General features: G+C 39.3%; 1 protein-coding gene across 1 annotated transcript in view; it reads left to right on the forward strand.

The window, feature by feature from the left end:
- Positions 1–19368, forward strand: part of LOC142143180 (putative cation-transporting ATPase 13A4) — a 149130-nt gene that overhangs the window by 18841 nt on the left and 110921 nt on the right. Inside the window, exons 10-15 of the mRNA XM_075200889.1 lie at positions 4807–4938; positions 6486–6656; positions 7475–7632; positions 9613–9801; positions 10551–10612; positions 11635–11785. Of these exons, the coding sequence (XP_075056990.1) occupies positions 4807–4938; positions 6486–6656; positions 7475–7632; positions 9613–9801; positions 10551–10612; positions 11635–11785 (863 nt within the window). The remainder of the gene's footprint in view (positions 1–4806; positions 4939–6485; positions 6657–7474; positions 7633–9612; positions 9802–10550; positions 10613–11634; positions 11786–19368) is intronic.

A 19368-nucleotide genomic window follows, 5' to 3' on the forward strand; every position in this document is an offset into this window, starting at 1 on the left:
CCCTTCCTCTATTACTTTAATAACAATGTAATAAATACATCAGAAAATCATCAAAAAATTAAAACCACATGGAGAAATACTACTTAATTATATCTGTAGATTTTACATTATTCCTTGTATTTATTAAGACAGGTAGCATGAATCTTGTGCATATGACAGTGTAGATAATATTATGTCCCTGTATTGGGTAATTTATAAGGAAATAGTTCCTGTATCCCTCATTAATTATGTATCTATAAATCAGTTGCACAATGTCTACTTGATTTAGATAGTGACATAATTGTTGTTTTTTTTATCTTACAAATAAACTCACACTATCTGCTGGTAAAATCTCCTGGCTTTTAATGTGTCACACTATGCCCTTGTAGCTGTTGTTGCAATTAGAGGAAAAGTAATTCCATTGGGTTCAAAAGCATGAGTACCCTGCCTTAAAAGTTCCTAAATAGGTAATGAGTGGGCTATCTAATAATCATTCCCCTCCACTTTCTAAGTGTAGGTATAGATAGAAGTATTTAACATAATAGCTAAATTTCTTGTTTGCGGCTAAAAACGCTGTCAGTCAGCTACCTAGAGTGTCCAGGACTGTGACGTCATTAAGACAGCGACCTGACGCATGGTTCGCCGTGAACGGCATAATCATTACTTAATATTCTTATAAAGAGCCAATGCTGCTGTGGAGATTCCTATAAAAAGCCCATGCTGCTGTGGAGATTCCTATAAAGAGCCCATGCTGCTGTGGAGATTCTTATATAAAGCCCATGCTGCTGTGGAGATTCTTATAAAGAGTCATTGCTGCTGTGGAGACACTTATAAAAAGCCCATGCTGTTGTGGAGATTCTTATAAAGGGCCCATGCTGCTGTGGAGATTCCTATAAAGAGCCCATGCCGCTGTGGAGATTCTTATAAAGTTTCACTCACTCTCTAATTGGGGGCGTATGTGTTGCATGGAACCAGAGTTTAGTAAGGGTCATGGCTGCTTGGCTGTCACTGGGATAGTGATGTGAAGTATGAGGCAGGCAGGCAGATAAGTCCATCAAACATTTCACACCTGAGAGACTGAAGGAGCCAGTACCAGTGAGCAACAGTGGAGGGGTTGCGAGAGGCAGGCAGAGATGGAAATGGTGCATGCACCTGAATGTTGGGCAACACCACCCACCAATGACACCTCTTCCACATGGTTTGCTCCAGCAACAGCCATACCCGAGCCTAGTGACAGCTTACACAGATGATGGGGTACTTGGATTTCCTTGGCATAGGTTGTGGTGCATTGTGCTAAATCTGTGTAAATGAGAAGAATGGGTGTAAGTGGGTAAGGGGAAGGATGAAAGGGATTACCTCTATGTAGCAAACCACATGGGTTTGAAAACTTGTGCTGTTGTCATGTCTGTTAATTTTCCTTGATGTGCAAAGGGTTTGGATGAGAGTAGGGAAGTAAATGTTGGGTGTATCAGGTATCCTTATAGGCATGTACAGATTCTCCTTGTAGTTTATAACTGTAGTTCTTGTGAGTCTCTGGGGGATCAAATGAGTACATGTTAACCTGTAGATGAGACAAGAGAAGATGAAAGAGGGAGAGGGGGTAGGGGAAAAATGGTGGTTAGCCCTGGGGGAAGTTAAGTTTCGTATAACTCTGTAATGTATATAGCTGTGTAGGTTTATAGCTGAATGCAGATATTAGAGTAAAGAAGATATTTGAAATAGATATATATGGTTTATAGCTTTTGAAGTGGATAGTGGTAGAGGAGGGAATAATAGAGGTAGATAGTGACAGATTGCTGAAGTATAGAAAAGATGGGAGAGAAATCGTAAGGCTCTGGCTAGTATTATAGCTCAGAATGCAGCCCTGGTGGTCTAGGGTTGCTGTGCACTGTAGTATAACTCCAATATGTTTATTGACAAGTAAAGCAGATGGGTGAAGCTGCACTTCCTTGCAGATGTTTGTGTAGCCATGTGATAGAACCTATGTGTTGATAGAGGGGAGTCCCCAGACTCCAGACATACTTGTAGAACAAAAAGTATAGGTTGTTGGGCACATGGGATATATGTAGGTGTGGACGTGACAATCAACATAAAAAATGATGTTTAATTCAGATATTATAAAATATATATAAGTTCGGGCCAGAACAAACAACAAATGTTTAAATCACAATAAACTATCAATAATGTCTTAAAGTAGTATTGGAGATATACTCCAAGCAGGGATTGTGTTTCCATATAGGATTGCAGATCTGGCAAAGCACAGAAATTATTTTGAATAGTCCAATTTGAGAATGGTAACAGATAAAGATGATGTTCAGAGATATAAAGTGTTGGTGGTCAAATGTCATTTGATGATGACTGATAAGTTTGTATTACTCACAGAGCTGTCTGAGCAAGAAAAAGTCCATGGAAATCCAAGTACACGCAAAGTAAATGCTAATGACTAGGTGACTCACGTTTAGGTGAAGATGTGGCTCAGCCAAGCAGTGATGTCCTCCTCCTGCAGTCCGGGTATTCCTTTTTTCCCCTAGTTGCGGGTAGATAATTTTATCTGTGGCCCCGTAGTCATGATGCAGCTCTGAGGTGGCGCATGGGCGCTCCATTCAAATGAACACTGGCTAAACCAATACTGGTGCTGCGTCGGTGAACGGGCAAATTGCCCGGCAAATGTTGAGAAGCTATAGGTATACAATAAGCTGTTAGGATTAGTGGAGTGGAGTCAATCAATACCCAACGCGTTTCGCCCTTTATAAGAGAAAGTGGGCTTTCTCAGGGATTTGTAAATGCATACTGGTCATCCTTGCCAGAATTTGTAGGACACAGCCACTGTTTGCAGGTGTTGGTAATTAGTGGATACTTAGCCAAGTAAATGGTAAAGTGAGGCAGCTGGTACCAAACATAGTTGCAAATGTGAGATACAAGTGAAAAGTTGATATAAAGCTTAAAACATGATAAAGTCTCCGAAATACCAATGTCTACACATTCAGAATCCACGGCTCCCAGTCATTTATTGCATACCCAAGATCCACAAGTCACTTACTAATCCACCAGGCCGACCAATTGTATCAGGTATTCAGTCTCTCACTACTCACCTTTCCAGTTACATCGATACCTTTCTTCAACCTGTGGTCACACAATAAAAAAAAGTTACCACAGAGACACTGGGCATGTATTACAGATATTAGAAAATATTGAGTGGCGTGCAAGATATACACTGATGACATGTGATGTCTATTCACTCTATACTATTATCGACCATCAGGCAGGTTGCAATCATATACAACATATCCTTACTACAGAGACAGATAACCCCACTGAACAGATTCAATTCATCATGGAAGGGATTGCTTTTATACTACATCACAACTACTTTTGGTTCAATGGAGAATACTATGAGCAGGTTCGTGGGACTGCGATGGGCACGAAATTCGCACCCAGTTACACAAACCTGTTCATGGCCCATTGGGAGAATATTACCATATGGCACAACAATCCATACACATCATTCATCCTGGGCTGGTTCCGGTAAATAGATGATGTGTTATATCTATGGACCGGGACCAGAGAGAGTCTGCAATCCTATTTGGAAACACAGTCTCCCAATACTACTTTAAGACATTATTGCTACTATATTGTGATTTATACATTTGTTGTTTGTTCTGGATGGAAACTTATGTATGTTTTATATCATCTGAATTAAACATAATATTTTATGTTGATTGTCACGTCCACACCTATGTATATCCCATGCACCCAAAAACCTATACCCAATGTGTTTATTGCTCAGAGCCCTGTGCTTGTACAATGTTATAGTTTCTATTGCTCTTTGAAGATCAGTTAGTTTGCTATTTGCAGCAAGCAGCACTGTGTGCAGGCTTTGTTTTTGATATTCAAGAGGGCTACTGGAAATCAGATCGGGTGCCTTTGAACGCATGTTCCGATCCTGCTTGCCAATTGATTTCTAGAAGAAGTCCCTAAATGGACAAAATGTATTGGATACCACTAACTTCAATGCCCCCATATCACTCCTAGTACCACACTATACTACCAAACTCCCCGGGCAAGATCACTAGTCAGATTCTTTTTTTTGTATAAACTGTCTTTGTTCATAAGCAATGTTATGGGATGAGGATGAGGTGGGCTGAAAGTAACTGAAAAGTCCTCCATTGTAAATAAATGACAGCAATACCCTTAAAACAGAAGGTGTTTACATATCTCTGCTATAAAATACTATTGCATCTAAAAACCTCCAATTTAGATATTTTTGTAACTTATTTATTAGTTAAATGATCTAAGGTGTTTAGAAGATATGACTATATTGCTATGTGCGTTTGGCTAAAGACAAAAGCAACTTTTGCACTTGCCAAATGCATCTGTCTACATCAACATGCAGACATCAAACTGACTTATTTCATCTGAAGATACTTGTCTGCACTTTAACTTAGTACAGCATAGCTAAGACAAGGATGAACTACAAGGACAAACGTGTATGCATGTACCTGTAAAATATGTACGTTACAGATGTATAGATACATTGCATCGCATAAGTTCTGCTCTTTGAAAATGACCCCCTTTATTTCTCTTATGCAGCACCTTTTCTCCTAATGTTTTTTGTTTTTTATTCTCTCTGTGCAATATTTGTTCTCTTGGAAAATAAAGAGACACAGTCTCGTATTTGCCTTTGGTTCTAGCTACATTCCTGAGAATTAAATTATTACACCCTCCTCGGAAACATACATCTTCATTACCAAAGATGATTTTTCCCAAGTTGTTCCAATCGATTAATCAATGTGTAATTACTTTTTTTTTTATTCCCATTTTTTACAGAAATTGAAGAAGTACAGTCTCAGTCCTTAGTTCCTGGAGATGTGATTGTGGTTGGTGGAACCAAACTTTTCTTACCCTGTGATGCCATTTTAATTAGTGGAGGATGCACTGTGACTGAAGCAATGTTAACAGGTAATGTAATTTCCTAGTTTTGAAAGCAGCTCATGTACACAAATATTATGTTATAGTTAGTAAGTATGCTATCTTCCTCTTGAATATGTGTTTATTAATTATTATTCAAGATATACAGTTTTTGCTTCCTTGTAAATAATTTTTCTGTGACAGCTTCCTTGACCATTCAAGCCTACAGTCTAGTTGCCTCATAAGATGATAACACTGGACTTTGAATTGTGTCAGTTGTTTTAGGCCTCATACTCTCTTGTATGGTTATGTGTTTGCAAGATTTTTAATCCTAATGCAAAACATGTAAACTGATCTGACATTGGAACCCAGTGTTTCCAATGTCAGCACACCTACTCACATTATTTACTTGCAATTGGGTGTCTTGCATTCACATTGCTGCAGTTTTCTGAATGCTTCTTGCTCCAATCACTGCGTTTAACATAAGTTATATACATGAAGGTCAATGAAGTGACCTCCAATGACCTCCGAAATGCAAGTTGATAGGATAGTTTTAAATGTAAATCAAATGCCCCTGTGTATAAGGTCTTAAGTGAGTTAATTTGACCACTGACCTACATCCTATCTGAATGCTTCTATGATATATAATATGTATTATACTTAATTGTGCAAATTATTGCAAATCTTGGAACAAACCCTCCTATGAAGTGACCATTGCTGTTAGAGAAACGCATCAGGTGAAGGATTTTCTCAGAAGTTGCCAATATATCTTTAGTTTGGACACGCGGACTGCATTGTTGCTGGAGATCGGACATTGGTAAAGTCAGTGAAACGCATTTAACATTCTGGCTAAAAAGAACTTGTGGTGGCAGATGTGAATATCATCTGCCTTTCTATAGCATTTCAAGGAAATATTTGGACATTGATCATATGTGATATAAGTACCTCCTATCCCAGAAAACTAACATCAGAATATAATGAGTATAATATCCACTCTGTGGGTGATACAGCACAGGAAGCAGTCTTTTGTATGTCATTCATACCTCTATTTGTAATTACTTATACAAACCAAGATTCTTTGGATTTCAGTATATTCTTGTGATAAATTATACCTGAGGCAAATGTTTTTCAAAGTGGGGCCACTTTGGATGTCATGGTTCCTGATTAGACTGTGAATATAATATGCAGATTGAATAGTGATTTTGTGTTTTATGTTCCAATTGGATAACGTGCTTAGATTATTACATGGGTACCGGTACTTAAATTTCCTTTTTTTAGATTGGACAGTATTTAAATCCAATTTAAATACCCCGGTGTACAGGGTTTCAGGTTAATGTGATCACTGAGCTACATCCTACCTGAATGCTTCTATGCTATATATGTTATACTTAATTGTGCAAATTATTAAAACACCAAGAGCTGAAGAATATAATTGACAGAACTAAGGCTACACAGACCTGAAGATGTTTTTAAGAAAAAATACACACAAGGAAGCAAGCAGGTGCCTCGTTGCTCATGTACAAACTGAATGAGGCCCATAGAATCGTATGTCATCCTAATGAACTGTTCAGTTACTGTTACCATTTTCCAACTTTAAGGAGAAAGCATTCCGGTAACAAAGACCCCACTACCTAACATTGACAACTTCATTCCATGGATAACACACAGTGGTGATGATTACAAGAGACATATTCTATTTTGTGGAACAGAGGTCATCCAGACCAAGGGCAGTGGTCAAGATCTTGTGAAAGCCGTTGTCCTACAAACTGGTGGGTTATCATATTCTAACGCCCTCATTCTGTTTAAAAAAAAATGGACAGGAAAATGTATTTTGATTTTATCAGAGAGATGAATCTGCATTGACTATAATTGAATAATAATAACTGAATAATAATGCTTGTTCATATTCACACACTCCTGCAACTTTTACTAAATATGGTGCTTTCATTTTTTGGCTTTTCCAGTAGAGTATTTATATTAGCATATAGGGTTTTTATTTTAATTTCTGTTGGCCTGGGATGCAGAATAGTTCTACCATGTCCCCTGTATTGGATACAAGAACATCTTTGTACCATTTCCATGGGTGATGAAAATAGATAGCCCTGTCAAAAGACATAAATACATGGTTAAAAAACCACAGAAGTAAACGACAAAATAATGTAGTTAGTAAGAGCTGACGGAGTGAATTTACAAGTCAATATCAATACACTGATGTGACATAAAGGATGAAACCCCTTTAAGAGGCCTATTTAAAAATACTACATGTACCACACGTTACACTGTATTATTAAAGTAAACTTTTAAGTCACAAATAACAACCACCGCGCATGACATATTATTGCACATACCATAAATAACGAGTGTATCATTGCTGCTGTTACAGTGACACATATAATTCATCTAAACGACACTAGTGTCTCATAGTAACTGATTCTGATAGGTGACCCCTTATATAATTATGTCATTAAGCTTAAAAACTGCAAAATATTGTTAAGTGTTTGTTTTGCAATATTTCTCAAAGTTAGCTGTCGAATAACTAATGTCAAATATGTAAATATGCAATAATATAAAAACATTTTTTATTTAGGATTTAATACAGCAAAGGGAGACCTAGTTCGAGCCATTCTATATAACAAGCCAATAAATGTAAAGCTCCACAGGGATGCCCTGAGGTTTCTCATGGGACTTGTGTGGCTTGCTGTATTTGGAGTTATCTATACAGCAATTGTCTACACAAAGAATGGGGTAAGTGTTTCTACACATACAAACTCGAATCCATGCAAATTGTGCAATCAAAATGTTTATCTGACAAAGCTTATCTTTCCAAAAATACTGAACCAGTGAACTCTGTGTTCACAAAAACTAAACAAAAGACAACACGTAAATGTGTATAACAATGTTGACAAAGTCTGGGATGCTTGGTAATTCAGAACATTAAATCAGTCTATATTTTAAATATTGGTGTAAGCACACAATAAGGGAAATAAATAAAAATAAAATTAAAACAACAATGTACCTAAATCATTTGTACATTAAGGGCCTGAGTCATTAAGGAGAGCAATACAAAAAAGGAGCAAATTTGCACCTTGTCAAGACCATGTTGCATTGGAGGGGGAGGTAAATTAAAACATGGGGACAGAGTTATAGCTGGGTTAGGGTATGTCCTAGATCAACTTTAAATTTCAGTGTAAAAATAAAGCTATCACAAATTTGTGTGCTATAGGAAAAGTCAGTATTTTTTTTTACGTGCAAAATAATATACTCCTTGCATTGTAACATGGTTTATCCAGGAGAAAATGTACTCCTGTTTTTTGCTTTGTTCTCCTTAGTGACTCAGGCTCTTGGGTAAAAGCCTACAATGTATAGTTATTAACAGATACAAATCTTGAGAAACTCATTCACCTCTGAATTGTATTCCCTGCCGTATTGCCTTAAGCTGGATAGACACTGCAGGTTTTTACACCCAAGTATCGTGCCAATCACGCAATGATGTCTGTTAGGTCGTGTATGCCCCCACGAACATGTTTTATTGTTCCAAAGCACATATAATTATTTTATTTGATTTTATAAACTGACTAAAAATCACTATCAACTATGGAACAATGTTGGGCAAATGCTGCAGTGTGTATGCACTCATGACCAGCAGTGTAGGAAAATCTCCATAGAGTTTACAGAGTCGCAATCTTTTCAGCAAATGGTTATGGCAGATGAAGAGCATAGATCTGATGGTAAATCATGTAGGTGTGTAATTAGCATGCTGACCAGGACTTTCAATCGTTGGTAAAATAGTTATAGATATCTCATTGTGAGAAATTTTCTATAATATATACCCAGCTTTTAGGCAATTCTTATATTTACCGTTGGTGTGTCATGTGATCATTCATATATAGAAACTACAGGTAAATGCTGATTTACTATGGTGGGATGATGTCTCACAGTTTCTCAGTAGCCCAGGTATGCCCATTCCCGTCCATAGGATGTTCAGTCTAATTAATACTTCTAAATATTTTGTAACTGCTTAGAAGATGGCTAACTTTATACAGACATATAAAAATAATAATTCTACTGTATCACTCAGTATATATAACATATATTTGAATCTGTCCAGATATCTGTGTTGATGATGAGTCCACTGCAACATACTCATCTGCATATTTTTGGGTTACTTTTCAAAAATGTCACAGGAAGACCAATTTTATTTTGAATACTTCTTGTTGTTTTCTTGTATGTGACTGTATAAAAAGGCAATCTGTCCTACACTACTCTACTTTTGTACAGTTCCTGCTCTTACCATACACACATGCTGTATAAAACTACAAGTGACATTGTAATGATTTATGTTCCTTTGATCAATTCTGCTGTTTGAGTCAATCTGTAGTGTACACATATCAATCAAGAAATCAATTGATAGAAATAAAATACTAACATCAACAAAAACAATAAATACATGTTAAAAAGTACCTGGAGTATTGAAATAGATATTGTCATGGTCCGCTAATGCCTCTGACTTACTCTATAATATGAATTCAATGCAAGCACATTCATTTAATTTAATTTAAATGTCTACTTTGTGTGCTGATATTTTAATATTAGCTTTTCTCACTGTTTCCTGCCTCTGTGGTTTAAAAAATAGGCTTTGAAAAAGTAGTGCATGAATTAAATGTATACCAACATTAAAAGGAACCATAGATTAACATAACGTTTTGCCCTCTTTTTAATCCTTAGGCCACTGTACATGACATAGTATTGATGTCGTTTCTGATGCTAACCATTTCAGTTAATGCAGCTCTTCCAGCTTCTATTACACTGGCTCTTCTGTATGGTCAAACAAGACTGAAAAAATTGGGCATTTTCTGCATCAGCCCTCAAAGGATTAACTTAGCTGGACAACTAAATCTCATATGTTTTGATAAAGTAAGTTTAATCTTGTTCTGTGATTTATTGCATTCCATAAACAATTTCCATTAACTTGTACGTGTCCTGCTGAGTCTTTTACTAAGCATGTTATTTTTTGGACTTCTTCTTGCCTTTTGGGCAGAAATGTTTTTTATTGCGACTTCAGGATACAACACAGAACAAGGCTTCAATTATACAATTGTTTCTACTGTACAGATATTAGCACAGCTGTGTCATAAACAAGGGCATCAAAAGAACCAATTCTGCCTGGTGTTGATAAATGCCTCACTCAACAACAACAAGGGAAGCCAGAAAGATAGTTTTGCACATGTAAATGGTACAAGAATGTAGTAAGCTAAAGTTGTCTGGAGGCGGAAAAACCACATTATAGTTTAATGGATACCCTCAGGCATTATTTCAGCAGTAGTGGGACATTAATGGCTTAAGGAGGCATCACATGAATGGACATGAACCAGCCATATGACACATCTCCATTGTGATGCCCTCTTCAGCTAGTTATAACCTTTTGCTGTGTATTATAAGATTACAAAAATATTGTTTACTGTTTAGTAGATCTAATCTTAGAACCAAAACTGTTAGCAAACTTTTGCATGATTCAGAGCACTGCAAATTGTAAACAAAATATCTGCATTGCTAATTTAAACTATTTAAACTATGTCGAAGTAAGAGTAGGTCTATGTTACAATACTGCACTAATGGCGCAGCAACTGTATTGAAATAAAATGTATCTATTAATCTCTATCTAGACAGGCACTTTGACAGAAGACATCTTAGATTTATATGGCATTCTTCCTTGTGATAACAGTTGGTAAGTTTCAGGCAATTAACCAAGTGAATAACATTTACCAGATGATCATACAAATCTGTTTCATTGTGACACACAACCTGGCATTAAATATGAATTGAAGCCATAAGCTTAATATTCCTATAATGTGTCATTTGTATATGTATAAGATAATATGCAATTATAATATATTATAAATAATTTTTATATGTGAACAGTTGCAATATATTTATGGGTGATGTTCATCAAGCATGGGCAAAAAAGAACATATCTTTCAGTAATCTAATAGTAAATGGATGCCAATTGTGGGAAGGTCACATAAATTATTTCTGATTTGAGGGCTCTATGCTTTGATTCCAAGAGGTGGATTTACTAAAGCTTCTAAAGGAAAAGTGGAGGTGCTGCCTATAGCAACGGATTCAAGCTATAATTTATCTAGTATGTTCTAGAAAATGATAGGTAGAATCTGATTGGTTTCTATGGGCAACACTTCAACTTTTCTTTTTTAGAAGCTTTAATGAATGTAATCCCTAGTCAGTTATGTCACATTTCAGTTTTATACAGAATCAGATTGTTATGTATCCAGACAAGATTGTTAAGGCTTTCATTCTTGGTGGTATTTGTATTAACGATTACCACCGCTCCGACACCCACTTGCCCTACAAGAAAAAGACAAAAGTGTTAAAAAACTATGTGACTATTGATATTGATTCCTTTAAATTTAAAGTGCCAATGTCAAGCCACCGCAGGTTAAGTGTTTAAACACTTAACCCGACATTGCCACTTTAAATTTAAAGGGATCCAAGTCGCGATGAGAAGAAACTGTACTACTGGACACCTCTTCATTAGAAATGACTTGTGGTCAGCATTGTGGTGCATCGCTTAGCTGCGGAGTCGCAGTAAAGGTAAGTCTATCAATAGTCACATAGTTTTTTAACACTTTCGTCTTTTTTTGTAGGGCAAGTAGGTGGCGAGTTTTTCAATGCCGAAAAACCATACCCCACCCTTCATTCTTACAATGTCATATTTACCTCATATATTTTCAGTTTTCAGGATATGGTTTCATTCACTTTTTCTCATACTTTGTCCTGGTGCCGCATACTTGAGGGAATGGCCACCTGTCATTCACTGATCAAGCTGGATGGAAAATTACAAGGAGATCCATTGGACTTGAAGATGTTTGAAGGAACTGGTTGGGTAAGTGACTTTTCATAACTTAGATAAAGTAGTAATATTGCATTGGCTCTTCAAAGAGTGTAACAATGTATTACAAACCCAAAGACAGTGGATCTCTAGACTCAACTTTAACTACATGTGATGCTATGACGCTACTTTAAACTCTGAATGAAAAACAAGGAATGTTATTTTCACATACTTCCATACATGTTTGTCCATCTCAATCCCCATGTGCCCAGACCCTACGCTCACTAAACATGCATTCAATCAGAATTTCAACACTGTTATATTTAGCCAAAAAAGACCCACATTCTGCTCACCCCAACCAAGCAAATCAAAATGGATGTAATAAGGCAGTGACCACATATTACAGGCAAAAGTGTAAACATCACATCAAAGTCCAACTTCCTAGCACTTTAGAACCATTTCTATCATTAAATTAAAATGTGCAGCTTTACTCATAAAATACTGCTCAGTTTAGCCTCATTCACGACTTAAATTAATTAGAGAAAAGGGATATTTGGACTGCTATGTGTCACTTTTTTGTATACAAAGATTTTTTTAAATTGTTCAATGTGATTCAGAAATGCCCTCCTCTGCTGAAGTGCAACATAGAGGCACAATAAGTGTTGCATTAAAAGTAAAGGACAAGGCAAAAAGACCAACAGCTCTGAGCTTGTAAAAAGTCTTTTGCAATGTGACAAAGGCCCTGCACCCCTCCGCACAGCAAGAAATGCTCTTAAAAATACCCCCTCTACAAATTTAGCTAATCTCAATAATCACGGTCTACAAAATAAAGTCTCATTTTTGCACTGTTTCACAATAGTAACTGCACCTACTTTGTGCTATCAAGGAAATCCCTCACTCCGCCAAACTCTTCCACCTAGCCTGTTCAAACTTCTGCTGCTCCACAAACACCACCATATTGCTCTGTAAACCTATGAGCTTTGGCAGAACTCTGGGTGTTCTTGTGCAAATTGAGGTGCATTGCAGGATTATAGCTGAATTCCACCTGTGTTATGCAAATTACCTCCTATGACATTTTGATGATATAGTCGCTTTAAAATGCACTCTGCACACTTGCTTATAAACAGGGAATGTTAATTCCTCATATTAAAATACTTGTTAGTCTCCAAAATCTAGCTACGCTATACACTCAATTAAACACTAATTCAATGAGAATTTCAATACAATTATTGCTATCCATCCCTTATTCCATGTTCTGATCAGGGACTTGGAGGCATTGACAAATTATTTAAAGATTTTGTTTTTGATAAATAGGGAGCATTTATATGTGTGTTCAATTTGTAGCAGGTGTCCACAGAGCCATTTTTCCCTCACTAAAGGAAGTTGCGGAGATATGTACTGTACATATGGGTCACCATTTATACCGTCTAAGTGTACTTTACAGGAGTGCAAATATATAGCTACATTTCTATTAACGTCACAGTAAATAAATGTACAATAGACAGAAATGTATTGAAGAGATTCCTGATTTCCTTTACACTAAAAACAATAAATGAGTCTTAATTTATCAGTATTTATTGATAAAAAAAAAACATATTTAAATTAATGGAATGGTGGTCCAAAAGCAATTCTTAAAAAATGCTAGATGGGCTGGCTGGTGCCCTTATGGACTGGTCTGGCGCTTTATTTGCTATATATCCTAGTGGACATTTGTTACCTTGGTCACTGCATAATTACATAAGGTAGGATGATAGTGGGCTGCACTGATAGCAGCCTGACCTATTCAATCATGGGGCCACAGAGATCACTTGTATGGTCACCTGCTGCCCTGTGCAGGTACAGTCCAGTTACAATGAAATGCTGCAGGGGACAGGCCAGCTGTTTGACTTGGCACTGCTATGTGATGGCACCCAGAAGTAGTCTGTCACAGGACGTACCCAAGCACTGTTGGATAAATGCATCACTGCCACTTTTCACTAGTTCCCCTCACTTCACTATTTTCCAATGCTTATATGCTTATATTATTATATTATTCATCCACAAGTGTATATACACTATATGGACAAAAGTATTTGGCCACACCTGGTAATTATTGAATTGAGGTGTTTCAATCACACCTGTTGTCAAAGGTGTATTAAATCAAGCGCCTAGCCATGCAGTATCCATTTGCAAACATTTGTGATACAAAATGGGTCATTCTGAAGAGCTCAGTGACTTCAAGCGTGGTACTGTGATAGGATGCAACCTTTGCAATAAGACAGTTCGTGTAATTTCTTTCCTTCTGGATATTCCATGGTCAACTGTAAGTGATATTATTAGAAAGTGGAAGCATTTAGGAACAACAGCAACTCAGCCACAAAGCGGAAGACCACATAAAATCACAGAGCAGGGTCAACAACTGCTAAAGCACATGGTGCGTAAAAGTCGCCAACGCTCTGATGATTACATAGCTGAAAAGTTCCAAACTTACACTGACATTAATATAAGCACAAAAAATGTACGGCGGGAGCTTAATGGAATGGGTTTCCATGGCCGAGCAGCTGCATGCAAGCCTCACATTACCAAGGCCAGTTCCAAGCGGATGGAGTGGTGTAAAGCACATCGACACTGGCCTGTGGAGCAATGAAAATGTGTTCTGTGGAGTGAAGAATCACGCTTCTCTGACAGTCAGATGGGCAAGTTTGGGCTTGGCGGATCCCGGGAGAACGTTACCTGCCTGGCTGCATTATGCCAACTGTGAATTTTGGTGGAGGAGGGATAATGGCATGGGGCTGTTTTTCAGGGTTTGGGCTAGGCCCCTTATCTCCAGTGAATCTTAATGCTTTAGTATACCAAGTCTTTTTGGACAATGCTATGCTTCCAACTTTGTAGCAATAGTTTGGGGAAGGTCCTTGTCTATTGAAACATGACTGTACCCCACTGCACAAAGCAAGGACTACAAAGACATGGTTTGATAAGTTTGGTGTGGAAGAACATGACTGGCCCACACAGAGCATTCACCTAAACCCCATCAAACACCTTTGGGATGAACTAGAATGGAGATTGCGAGCCAGGCCTTCTGGGCTAACATCAGTGCCTCACCTCATGAATGCTCTACAGAATGAATGGGCACAAATCCCCACAGAAACGCTCCAACATCTTGTGGAAAGCCTTTCCAAGAAGATTGGAAGCTGTTATCGCTGCAAATGGGGGATTACCTACATATTAAAGTATATGTATTTCAATACAATGTCATTACAGCCCCTGTAGGTGTAATGGTCAAGCGTCCAAATACTTTTGTCCAAATAGTGTGTGTATATATATATATATATATATATATATATATATATATTGTAACAAACGTGTCCTTCTTGTAGCACTTGTGGCACCTTCTGACACCACTTGTTGTATTTCTGGCACTGACACTCCGCAGACATCAGACACAGACAGATTCAAATCAAACAGTGCTTTATTGTTTGCATCACAATAAAGAGCAATTCTTAGTCAGGATGACACTCCCTAATGCTAAGCTAAACACAGCTCCTTGCCCCACAAAATAAATAAATATATATATATATATATATATATATATATATATATATATATATTAAACACAAAGATATATATGGCGCTAATCACCACAGCGTGCGTGTTAAAACGAACGTCTCAACAAATTATGTACATATAATCAGTCCCAAATCAAAAAGTCCACATCAAACATCACCCGACTCATGTAAGAGTGGCAGCCTTGAAAGCCTAAAGACAGATGGTTGGTCCGGACAATGGAAATGACTGAAACACAAAACAGGCAGGGCGCCTCATAGTGTAGTATCGATTAAAAAGATAGGAATAAGTAATAACATGCGTACCGTGAGGTAAGCAGCCGTAGTTTTCACAGAGAAAGTGGAGTAGCTTCTGCTGTGTTCATAATCCTCCAAGTCCTTATCAATCAGCTAATCAATATAGAAAGAGCAAACATAGTGTAACACCGTATTTCCCTGTCCGCTTCTGACTTTGCCACCTTTTTCTCTTCCAAAATTGAGGCCATCAGACTGAACATCTCCTCCTCCCCTTCTCCCGCCTCCCTCTTCGCTTCACCTCCCACCAACACCCAACTCTGGTGCTCCTTCGGCCCTACAACAGGTGAAGAAGTTCGCTCTCTCATTCTTTCCTCTCCACCCTCTACCTGCCCTCTCGATTCCATCCCCTCTCACCTCCTTTGCTCTCTTTCTCCCACTGCCTGCTCTTACCTCGCACACCTTTTCAACCTATCACTCTCCTCTGGTGTAGTACCCCTCTCATTTAAACATGCTCTCATCTCTCCTATCCTCAAGAAACCCAATCTCGACCCCACATCTCTTGCCAACTATCGCCCTATCTCTCTTCTCCCCTATGCCTCTAAATTACTTGAGAGAATTGTCTGCAGCCGCCTAACAAGGCACCTCTCGGACAATTCCCTCCTTGACCCTCTCCAATCTGACTACCGCCTCCTCCACTCTACCGAAACTGCCCTGGCCAAGGTTACTAATGATCTCCTATCGGCCAAATCCAAGGGTCATTTCTCCCTACTCATCCTTCTTGAACTTTCCGCAGCCTTTGACACCGTGGATCACCCCCTCCTGCTGCAAACTCTTCTCTCTCTCGGCCTCTCTGGTTCTGTCCATGCCTGGTTCACCTCATACCTCGCTAACCGCTCCTTCTCTGTATCCATGTCTGGTTCTTCCTCCTCCCCCTACCCTCTCGCTGTAGGAGTCCCACAGGGCTCCGTTCTCGGCCCTCTACTCTTTTCGCTCTATACTTCCTCCCTTGGTGCTCTCATCTCCTCCTTTGGCCTTCAGTATCACCTTTATGTTGATGTGTCACCCAACTCCACTGCTTGGGTGTCACCCTTGACTCCTCTCTCTCTTTTGCCCCCCACATTCATTCTCTTGCCAAAGCCTGTCGCTTCCAACTACGCAACATCACCTGCATTCGTCCCTTTCTCTCTCAGGAGGCCACCAAAACCATCATACACACACTCATCATCTCCCGCCTGGATTACTGCAACCTCCTCCTCACCGGCCTCCCCCACTCCCGTCTCTCCCCCCTCCGCTCTATACTCAATGCGGCCGCAAGACTCATCTACCTCTCATGCCGCTCCTCCTCTGCCTCCCCTCTCTGCCTTGCCCTACACTGGCTCCCCTTCCCCTACAGAATTCTTTTCAAACTCCTCACCACCACTTACAAGGCTCTCTCCCACTCTACTGCCCCTTATATCTCTAACCTACTCTCCATTCACACTCCCACCCGCTCCCTGCGCTCGGCCAATGACCGCCGCCTCTCCTCCACTCTGATCACCTCTTCCCATTCCAGAATCCAGGACTTTTCCCGTGCAGCCCCCCTTCACTGGAATGACCTCCCTCGCTCCATCCGCCTCTCTCCTACTCTGTGCTCCTTCAAACGTGCACTCAAAACTCACCTCTTTCTCAAAGCCTACCAACCATCCACTTAACCCCCATCTCCTCCACTCATTCTCCCTTCTCTCCCATTCCCTCAACTGGCTCCTCTTGTGCCTGGTCTGTTTAACCCTCCCTTAGGATGTAAGCTCGCTTGAGCAGGCTCCTCTTCCCTCCTGTCTCCTTACCCGTACTTCTGCTCCGTATCTATTGCATCTGCCTGCCTGGAGTTTCTGAAGTATTGGTACTTTTGTTTATTGTTCTGAACTGTACTATGTGCGGCGCTGCGGAAACCTTGTGGCGCCTAACAAATAAATGATAATAATAATAATAATATAATGAGGATAGTACACCATAAACCACCAGGGCTCTATACGGTGTATGGGACCAAGATCCCAGTGTCAAATATTGGAACACCCATATACGTGCAAATAATAAAGTCTGCCTACCAGATCTTATGAAAAAATCTCACATCAGAGAAATTTTGATTGCAGGTTCTCACATATGTACAGAAAAAATGGGTTATTCTACCGCACCAACTGGAGGATTTGATCCCAGTGTTAATATATATATCTATATATATATAATATGATTATGATAAGTAAATAGTCATATTTCTCTGGGGTGCTACCTAGAAACATAATAGTGTCATATTCAGCAGCAAAAAAACAGGAGTTTCTTTTAATTAGGTGCACTCAATCCTCTGAAATTAACCTTTGATTTGAACAAGTATAAATACCCGCTTTAAAACATAACTTTTACTGTCATAAATTTTTAAAAAGCGAAATATAAGGTAAAATTGTGTTCATAGATAAAAATTGTGATTAAAATGATCTGGATGCACATAAATATTATACCTATATGGGTTTATAATATAGACCATATGGTATGGAGGTTGAAATCTGGCAAACCTGCATATATAATCGAGGAGTAGTTGTATAGATGCCCTACAGCCCCATAGAGCTATTATAGCGAGTCTATGGTATCTATTGAATTAAACTTGAAATGGTCTAATAGCCATAACACTCCTGGATAATACTGGCATACTGCAGAAAATTTACACCACTTGCATTCTTCTATATAGTTAAGAGTTCTATTGTCACTCACACTATTTGTATCTTATATATCCAGCCTGAAATAACGGCACTGTCACGGGTACTAGGAGTCTTTACCCAGGTATCACCAGATGATGGACTTACCAGAGCAGTATAGGTGGTAATATGCAGGCCCGGCGCTCCCATTAGGCAAGGTTAGGCACTTGCCTAGGGCGCCGGTCTCTGGAGGGCGCCTGGAGGGCGCCACAGATTAAAAATTTCTTTAAAACTGTGCGGCGACCGCTGACCATACCTTTCACAACCGCCGCACAGCTTCACATACATCCACAGGGAGGGAGGGAGGGTCTATTGATCATCACCACCGCCGCCTCTCTGCTCCGCCTCCTCCCCTCCACTCACTGACTGTCAGGCCGTGACATCATCATCACGGCCCGACAGTGTCAGTGAGTGGAGGGGAGCAGACGGAGCAGAGAGGAGGCAAGTTAAGGTAAGAAAAGACGGGGGGGGGGGGCGCTAATTTTGAAAATGGGGCGGGGGGCGCCGATTTTGAAAATGTGCCTAGGGTGCCAAGGACCCTAGCACCGGCCCTGGTAATATGGTACTCTGGTAGCGGGGTGATCACGGAACAGGAGACAGCAGATGGTAAGAGAATGCTCATGGAAAGTCTATCACTAGCAGCACTGGTAATATATAGATAATTGTACACGAGGAACTGAATGGACAAAGGAAACGTGAGGGTAGTCAGTGGTCTGCGGATAGCAAGTTGTACCACTGCTATAGTGAGGAGGAATGTCCAGAAGTAACGAGGAGGTGATGAGAGTCAGTGGTCTGCGTATAGCAAGTTATACCACTGTCTAGGTGAGGGAATGGAATCCAGGTGGAGGTATCCGGGAAGTCAGTGGTCTGCGTTAGCAAGTTGTACCACTGCTATGTGAGAGGATACTGGAAACAGGTGACTCAGGAAACAGGGAACAATGGTCTGCCTCTAGCAAGTTGTACCACTGAAATATATAAGTGAGGAGGAGCACGGGGAGATAAATGTAATGCAGAGTATACACGGGCACACTGAACTTGATCCCACGATGATATGCATCAAATAGTAATAACTGAGCAGCACTGCACAAATATACAAAGTTACAAGAACTATCCAGGCTAAAAGGTAACACAG

Source organism: Mixophyes fleayi, chromosome 3 (assembly GCF_038048845.1).
Source record: "Mixophyes fleayi isolate aMixFle1 chromosome 3, aMixFle1.hap1, whole genome shotgun sequence".
Lineage (NCBI taxonomy): Eukaryota > Metazoa > Chordata > Amphibia > Anura > Limnodynastidae > Mixophyes > Mixophyes fleayi.